Below are 9,163 nucleotides of genomic sequence, written 5' to 3'. Positions count from 1 at the left end.
AAAGGGTCATCCCGTCAACTTCAAAAATTTTGGAATTATACTTTTTTTGAATTACTCAACAAAATTTCGGAATGATACTTTTTTATTATATGAGATTTTTTCACTCCACTTTCCATTCCATTCCATAACGTTGTTTAAAAATTCGGAATAATATAAAACAAAAATAACTTGTCTGAATCGGTTCTGTCTGAAATAACAAAAATATGGCTAGAACACAACAAACTGCTCAAAAATCTACTGGAGCAAAATTTCCAAGGAAACAATCTGCTCGCAATTCTGTTTCACAATTTGCCATTATTTGGTCAATCTTTATTTTTTTATTTATTTGGATTAGAAGGAATATTTTGCGATGTAGTTTCTTTTAATTAATAAATTATCTGAAATTTCATCATTTTGTTATATTTGCGAGTTTATTCTTTCAATTTGTTTATTTCGCTTATTTCAAATCTTCTCATTTATCTTTATTAATTGAATTTTACTTTATTTTTTGATAGAAAGTTCTATTCTTTATATTCTTATGGCAAAATTTTATTTATTTGTTCCCGGATTTGGCGATCTTGTATTTTAGCGCCCTAAAATCTAAAATGATCAATTTCTTTAAATTTTAATCATTATTGTTATATTTTTTATGTAGACTGTTTTTAAACTGAACACGAATTTTATTATTGTTATATTATTTTTATAAATTATAATGTCACAGGCCTTGGGTGTACCGAGCCTAGGTGCTTCTACTTTCGGACTTGGAAAAAAATTTAAAAAAATATTTGAACTCTATTTCAATTGGAGTACTATCAAAAATAATTTAAACTGTAATCTTTTTCTGAAAGTAGCTTAGAAAAAACCCTTATTTTTATATTATTTTTTCAACATTTTAAAGTTCAGAAAACAAAAAATTTATTATAAAAAAATATTATTCTGCCTTAGCCCTTTTTCCGGCTTCGTTTTCTTTATTTTGGTAGGTCCTTATAAACTGTGCGTCTACCAATTTATCAAGTACTTCTTGATAACCGACCTAAATTGTTATAAATTGTAATCATACCCCCATTCCTCCCCTATTTCTTTTAATGGTGACCAGTTCGGTTCGCCCTTGACTGTTTTTTCCTAGACCCGAACCTTTATAATTTATAACACAAACCTTCTTTCCAGCCATATTTTTCCAGGAATTTCTTTGAGGAGAAAACCATTTGTGCATATTTTATGCGAATTCTCACTTGGAGGAATTCACATAGGCTACATAAACATAAACCTGAACTTTGTAGGGGAAGGTACGGCTTGTAGAAGAGGCTAGTTCCCGTGCCACATATTGACCCGTCTTTCCAGGGTATGTGACGACAGTTGTAGCCATCAACTACGTACGGACCCCCCCTTATCTTCGTTTCGTTGACCACCAGAATGTCCGCACTCGTGGTGGCCAACATCCTCTGAACGGCGTCCCTTTTCCCTTCCAGGGAACGCGCGTTCACCGATATGATGTTGAGCATCATATCGGTTCTTCGCCAAGGATCTTCTTGGCCTCGGCAACGTTGCAGTGTAGCATTTCATCTACACTGCAATTCATCTCCCTACAAAATTTTAATAGGGAAACGCATAATTGCACCGCAGGACTAATACTGTCCTGCGGTACACGCTCGCCAGGGGCTGAGTGCAATGGCATCTCCACGTATGGAGAACGCCTTTTCAGCCCCAGGTTGTGCCGGACGGTGCCGCCGTTAGCCGCCTCGGAAGGCATTGCCGGCTTAGGCAACCAAGCGGACTCGGAAGCTTTCGCCTGCTTTGCCAACTTTGTCGGCGAAGGCTGCACCGACCCACACGCAGCATGGCTCACAGGTTCCACTGGCTTCGCCACCCTAGCGGGTTTGGAAGGTTTGGCCAGTATCGCCTGCTTGTCAGGTTTTGGGGCAGGGGGCGCGACGCGAGGCGGGCGCCTTACCTTTGGGATTACATCCCCACCTACCTTTCGGGTTGCCTCCTTAAACTTGGGGCAACCTCTGAAGTTGGCAGTGTGTCCTAACTTACCGCAATTGACACACTGCCTCTCCTTGGATGGTGAGGGGCACGTCTTGCGACCATGCTCTCCACCGCAGATAAGGCACTTAGCCTTATCCGGGCACTTCGTAGAGATGTGCCCGAACCCCTGACACCGAAAGCATTGGGTTGCTTTCGGGCGGGGCCAGGCAGCTCGGATCCTAATGTAGCCGATCCTGGTACCAAGAAGTACCAGGCGCTCGGCTTCTGCAGGAGATCCCAGTGTTAGCTCAACTTCAAAAATTTTGGAATTATACTTTTTTTGAATTACTCAACAAAATTTCGGAATGATACTTTTTTATTATATGAGATTTTTTCACTTCAAAACTTGCAAATTTTGTGGATAATGGCACCTAAAGTTAGCACAAAGGGACAAAAAAGAGCTCCTATAAAAAGCAAAAATGTTTCTGTTGCTACAAAGAAAAAAAAGAAAAGGAAAACTTTTTCCATATATCTTATGAAAATTTTAAAGACAGTACATAATCAACTTGGGATGTCAAAGAAGGCTATGATGGCTATGGACAGTTTCACATTTGATGTTTATGACAAAATAAAAACCGAGGCATCAAATCTAGTCTATCAGAATTCGAAGGCTACCATTACCTCACGTGAAATACAGACTGCAGTTCGTCTGATTCTTCCCGGTGAATTGGCAAAACATGCTATTACAGAGGGTGCAAAGGCAGTTACTAAGTACACGAATACAAAATAACACTTTAAAAATAATTGTTTTATTTATTTGTTCTTTAAATAACTATTTCAACAATCCAAATGCAACTAGTAATTGTCCCTTTGGCATTCGAGATCTCCGCAGCCTTTGTCCCGCAAACATCCAAGTTCTTAAAACACGTCTGCCTCCTTATCGCTCGGAGAAACATGGATGCAAGCGAATCTTCTTGGCTAAGACAGAGGATCTCTGGTACAATCATGCGCGGCAACACGCAAGCTATTCTTTTGACCGGGATCTGATCGTTCTCTGTTTTTTCTTTAATTAGTTCACTAGTAATTTAGTCTGTAATCTCGAAAAATTCATCAATTTAAGCAATAGTTACAATTATTTGATGGTGCTGATAAAATATTATTTTAAAAATATTTAATTTTTTAATTTTAAAAATGATGAGCAAAAAATTTTCGGAATGATACTTTTTCTCGAAAAAATTCGGAATAATGTTGTTTAACTATATAAAACAAAAATAACTAGCCTGAAACTGTCCTGTCTGAAATAAAAAAAATATGGCTAGAACTAAACAAACTGCTCGAAAATCTACTGGAGCAAAAGTTCCAAGGAAACAATTGTCTGCAAAATCTGCTCGCAAGTCTGTTTCACAATTTGGAGGGGTAAAGAAACCTCATCGATTTCGACCTGGAGTTGTTGCAATGCGAGAAATTAGACGATATCAAAAGAGCACTGATTTGTTACTACGAAAACTTCCATTCCAGAGACTCGTGAGAGAAACCGCTCAGTTTATCAAAACTGATTTGCGTTTTCAATCGTCAGCGATTGTCGCTCTCCAAGAAGCGGCAGAGAGTTACCTAGTTGGAATTTTTGAAGATAGTAATTTGTGCGCAATTCACGGAAAAAGAGTAACTATAATGCCAAACGATATGCATTTATCGAGAAGAATTCGAGGTGAAAAAACATAATTTGTATTTTAAATAAAAAATGATTTATTGTTTGGATAATTCTGAGACAATTTTTAAATTTTTTGTTGAAGTTTGTAGAAAATGTAATGTTGCACCTCGTTTAGATAAAAAGAGGATACTAGTTGTGTATTTTAGAAAATATATAATTAAAAATTGTTTAATACGGATTTCTTGGATAATTAATATATAGCAGGAAAACAAACAAAAACCTATAACCATGAACAAGCTATAGTGAACAAAAATAAAAACTGAACATGCTCTTTCTTATAAATTTACAATTGGACAATATTGCAAATATGTCTCAAATTTATTTTTAACATAGATTAAAGTATTTTACATTTTTTTAGTTTTTTTTAATAAATATATATTTATGCCCTTTTTTATGATATCGAAAATTTAAAACCAAAAAAATACTGAACAAATTTAAATTACTTATATATATATCAAAAAAAGGTTATATTTTTTAAAATTCGTTCAAATTCAATCAATTGTAACCTCTCTACATAGCCAATCATTGAACATTTGAAGAAAAAGGCAGAATAATTGGCATGTATAAATCTGGAAAAACATACAGAGAAATACAAGATATCACGAAAAAGTATGCTTGGCACGATATTGCAAATTATCAAAAGCTATTCAAATAAGTGCTTGACGGACAAAAAAGTTGGGTCTGGTTGACCATTCGTTGCTCAATCGTCAAAAATATTTTAAATTAAAGAGGCTTGAAAAGTGGATGTCAATTTCAACTGTTTTTAATTTACTAAAACATTTACAGAAAAAAAGGGAAATCAGTAACAGCTCAAACAATAAGAAATACCACGAAAAAATTGGTCTGAATGCATATCCGCCCACGAAAAGACCACTTCTTACCAAAAACCCTAAACTTCAATGATTAAAGCTATGCCAAACATGCAATATGCTCTCAAAATATTTCGGGAGCGAGTTATTTTAAGTGATGAAAGTAAATTTAATATGTAAAATAGTGATGTAAGAACTTTAGTATGGAGAAATCGCAAGGAAAAATATTTAACAAGCAATCTTACAAAAACAATAAAATTCGGTAAAGGAACTATCATGAACTATCATGCCATAATCAATATTGGATTCATTAATTTGGTTTTGATAAAAGAGAAGATTGGTGGAGCTTTGTATGTTAACATATTAACGAATAATATGATCTCATTTCTGAACAAAATCGAACATAAAGATCCTAGTTTCCAACAAGACAATGATCTGAAACATACTTCGGCAATAGCAAAGAGCTTTTTTCAAGTAAATAATATCGAATTACTACTATGGCCAACACAAAGCCCAGATTTAAACCCTATAGAGAATGTTTGGGCCTTTATTAAAGAAAAAATCAAAGGAAGAGAATTTTTGAAAAAGGAACATTTATTTGCAAAAATATCATCCATTTGGAATTAACTCAAAATAGAATACGCAAAAAGTCTTATTATTAGCATGCCAGGCCGAATACTAGATGTAATTAGAGCTAATGGAGGACATAATAGATATTAAATAAATTTGTTCATTTTTTGGGTTCTGAATTATGAATGAATGGAAAACTGTATAAATATAATATTTTTTAGACAAACTAAAAAATACAGCAAAACTTTATTTAATTTTTTTAAATCAATAGAAGTTATTTTTTAAATATTGTTTCATAGTAAATTCATGAGAAAATGCTTTTTCAGTTTTTATTTTTGTTCACTGTATATATTTACTATTTTTTGGGATAATTTAGCCTAAGTAAATAAATTATATTGGACTAAAAAAATATTTCGCCAATGATAAAATAACACAGTATTGCGATATTTTATCTATAATTACTTCTAAATGTTTATTCGTTGATTGTGTTTGAAATTTTTTTGAAATTCGTTAAAAAAACTTAACTGGTTGATCTATTGTATTTCGAAAACAATATTACAAAATAACAGTGCATTATTCAAATAATTAATTTAAAGTTAGGAAGTTGGTTTAGGAGTTTCTGCAGTTTTGCGAATCATAAATCCACCAGATGAAATAATAGCTTTCTGAGTTAATTCTTTTAATTCGTCGTCATTTCCAATTGCAACGACAATGTGACGTGGTTTAATTCTTCTTTTTCCACATTTTACTGCTGTATTTCCAGCAAGTTCAAGCATTTCAGCCACAGCATATTCCAATACTGCGCACATATATACTGCGGCAGGAATTCCTACTCGCATTCGGGTTTCATGACGGAGACACCGGTGAATGCGTCCAACTGGAAACTGTAACCCGGCCCGAACGGATTTGCTTTTAGCCTTTGACCGTACTTTTCCTCCTTTTCCTCTTGAAGACATTATACTCTGCTAACTATTTTTTATTTACATAATAAAAAAAATGGCATTCCGAAATTTAGTTGAAAATTTTTTTCGGAATAGTCCTTTTGAAAAAATTTGGCAATGATACTTTTTGTGCATAGGTTGAAAATAGTGTTCATTTAGAGAATTTTTCAATGTCTGGACGTGGTAAAGGTGGCAAAGGAGGAAAGAGTGGTGCAAAACGATTTCGAAAGATATTAATTGACAATATACAAGGAATTACTAAGCCAGCAATAAGAAGACTATGTCGAAGAGGGGGTGTTCGAAGAATTTCTGGAAAAATTTACGAGGAGACACGTTCTGTCCTTAAGATTTTTATTGAGCAAACTGTTCGTGATTGTATTTCCTATACTGAACATGCCAAAAGAAAAACTGTTATCGCAATGGACGTTGTTAATGCCTTGAAACGTCAAGGTAGGACAATTTACGGATTTGGTGGATAAATTATACATAATTTTTTTAATAAAATACATTGATATTCCTTACAAATTAACCAGATAAAAATTAGCAATTTCATAAATATACTAACTAGCTACCAAACGACGGTGAAATACTACGATTGCTTTTTTAATTGGTAAGAAATCTTGTTGAAATAACAAAAAGTATATTTATACAGTAAATTAGAGTTATATCGTTGAAAAATTTATTTTTTTCTAATATTTTATTTTTTTGCATCTGTTTATAATTATGTTTATTTAGAGAATTATTTGCGAGTGGACCCCAGAGCTCCGGCCAATCGGGCAATGGACGATTATTTCTTGAACATGGAGACAAATATCGTGGAAGACCTAGATCCACTCTTCCGACAGTTCTTGAAAGGGATCTCAAACTTCATGGCAAAAGTTTCAAAAACTGGGACGACCTAGAATCTTTACGGGATCTCGCCCGCAACAGAAGGGCATGGACAAGGATGGTCCAGAAGATTGTTTCGCTTGTGACACGTGTGGGATTATAACTTTGTTTATGTTCCCACGGAATGTGTTATAATAACTAAAACATTAATACATCCTACTCAAAGTATCCATCACCAAAACAAATAGCTGTGGAGACAAAGAGTCCCCTTGCAGAATTCCTCTTGATATTTTATTCCAAAAGGGCAGAATATTTGGAAAGCTTTAAATCTTCAGGCTTTTTAGCAGCTGATTTAGCCTCCAGAGCACACGAGGTTAGATGTGAAGCAGAGAAAGTATCCCAGCAGCTTGCATGCCATACGAGGCCTTTTCCTTTCTCAAATGGGAAAAGGGTCATCCCGTCAACTTCAAAAATTTTGGAATTATACTTTTTTTGAATTACTCAACAAAATTTCGGAATGATACTTTTTTATTATATGAGATTTTTTCACTCCACTTTCAGTTGCATGGTAAAGGAAAATAAAGAAAAAATGGTCAAGAATAAACAAAATCTCGCATCAATCAAAGCTTGCTCCAAAGTTCAAAGACGAACAGCGGCCAAGCCACAGCCCTTTTGCGAACCTGAATATCCCACCGAACATCCGACCCCTCCGAACCCTACTGTGGCTCAAAAACACAGTGAGACCCAATTGCATCAGACGACAACTGAGGGTAACAGCTCGAACCTCACATATTCTCTGAGTATCGAAAACTCGGCACTTGGAAAGATTAAGAGGTTTAACCTCCTATCCAAGTCTCCAACTGCTTCGAAAGCCCGGATAACCTTACAGAAGTCCGGCACCTTCATTCTAAAATTCAGTTCGCCAGAGGATGCTGCTGCGTTCAAAGCAGAGTTGACTCAATCGAATATGTTTGGCGAAGGCGGCCATAAACTTGCCTCAATAGCTGAGAAGGCCTCAGTCTTGGTCCTTAAAGGAATCCCTCATTGGATCTCGACAGAGGATCTTAACCTCCACTTGAGAGAAAGTCTAGAATCGGACTTCAAGTTCGAAAGATTCTCTCGCAATGGAACCGACATGCCTATCGGCAGACTCACGCTGGATTCCAGAGCCGAGGCCAACACCCTCATCCGCTTTGGAATAACTGCGGGCTTCAGCCATATCCGCTGCGAATGGCACAAGCCCTCAGCAACGAGATGCTTCCGTTGCAATCAGTTTGGACATACGTCCTACAGATGCTCCGAAAAACTCCGTTGTCTCCTCTGCGGTAAAGAACACAGGCACCAAAACTGCCCGAGTTCCAAGCCAAAACCGAATGTCCCAGCTGCAAAAACTTGCATTAATTGCAAGAACACTGGGCACTTGGCGTGCTACGGTGGATGTCCATCTGCCAAAGCAGCAACAGCAGCCTCAAGGGCTGCGAAGAGCCCACAGACAAAAAGCCCAGTACGCTGGGTGAAAGCCGAACCGATAAAATCAGTCTGGACAAAAGCGGCTCCCCGAAGTCCGTCCAAAGTCGATGTCTCTACTCAGACGTCGCCGGCCCCCAGCACACTCACAAACTCGAAGACAACCACTAATGAGTGCCATAACTCAGAAGTGGTCCGCTCGGCTGTCCCTCGTAAGAGGAGAAAAACCCACAGTGACAAAGCTTTGTCACAAAGAGGTCCCCACTCGGATCAGGACCTACACAACAGAGATTCCCAACTGGAATGCTTCCGCTGTTGTGTAGGAGCCCTGACCCTACTTGGAGTGGATATGGATATGCTGCAAGAGCTCCTGCTAGAAGGGAGCAATTCAGCAACATAGCCACCATTAACTCTGGCTCACGACAGATGAATTGGACGCAAGCTCAGAAGAGTTCAGTTGCCTTTGCATCAGTCTCGTCCTATCACCGTCCTTAATTCCTGTCACTTTCTCTTTCTCTGTTAATTACAATAAACTTCATTCATTCATTCACTTTCCATTCCATTCCATAACGTTGTTTAAAAATTCGGAATAATATAAAACAAAAATAACTTGTCTGAATCGGTTCTGTCTGAAATAACAAAAATATGGCTAGAACACAACAAACTGCTCAAAAATCTACTGGAGCAAAATTTCCAAGGAAACAATCTGCTCGCAATTCTGTTTCACAATTTGCCATTATTTGGTCAATCTTTATTTTTTTATTTATTTGGATTAGAAGGAATATTTTGCGATGTAGTTTCTTTTAATTAATAATTATCTGAAATTTCATCATTTTGTTATATTTGCGAGTTTATTCTTTCAATTTGTTTATTTCGCTTATTTCAAATCT

The 9,163-nt window shown here is 36.3% G+C and overlaps 2 protein-coding genes across 2 annotated transcripts; one reads left to right on the top strand and one right to left on the bottom strand.

Moving 5' to 3' along the window:
• Nucleotides 1-3,256: 3,256 nt before the first annotated feature.
• Nucleotides 3,257-3,707, top strand: LOC115230420 (histone H3.2-like). The gene has a single exon (XM_029800615.2). The coding sequence runs from the start codon at nucleotides 3,259-3,261 to the stop codon at nucleotides 3,667-3,669; it is 411 nt and encodes a 136-aa protein (XP_029656475.1). The 5' UTR covers nucleotides 3,257-3,258; the 3' UTR covers nucleotides 3,670-3,707.
• A 1,889-nt stretch (nucleotides 3,708-5,596) lies between these two features.
• LOC115230422 (histone H2A-beta, sperm-like) lies at nucleotides 5,597-5,993 on the bottom strand. The gene has a single exon (XM_029800617.2). It carries the CDS (start codon nucleotides 5,991-5,993, stop codon nucleotides 5,634-5,636), a length of 360 nt encoding a protein of 119 aa, XP_029656477.1. The 3' UTR covers nucleotides 5,597-5,633.
• Between the last annotated feature and the right edge of the window lie 3,170 nt (nucleotides 5,994-9,163).

This window comes from Octopus sinensis, unplaced genomic scaffold (assembly GCF_006345805.1).
Source record: "Octopus sinensis unplaced genomic scaffold, ASM634580v1 Contig15533, whole genome shotgun sequence".
NCBI classification, from domain to species: domain Eukaryota; kingdom Metazoa; phylum Mollusca; class Cephalopoda; order Octopoda; family Octopodidae; genus Octopus; species Octopus sinensis.
This window is presented reverse-complemented; position numbering and strand designations above follow the sequence as displayed.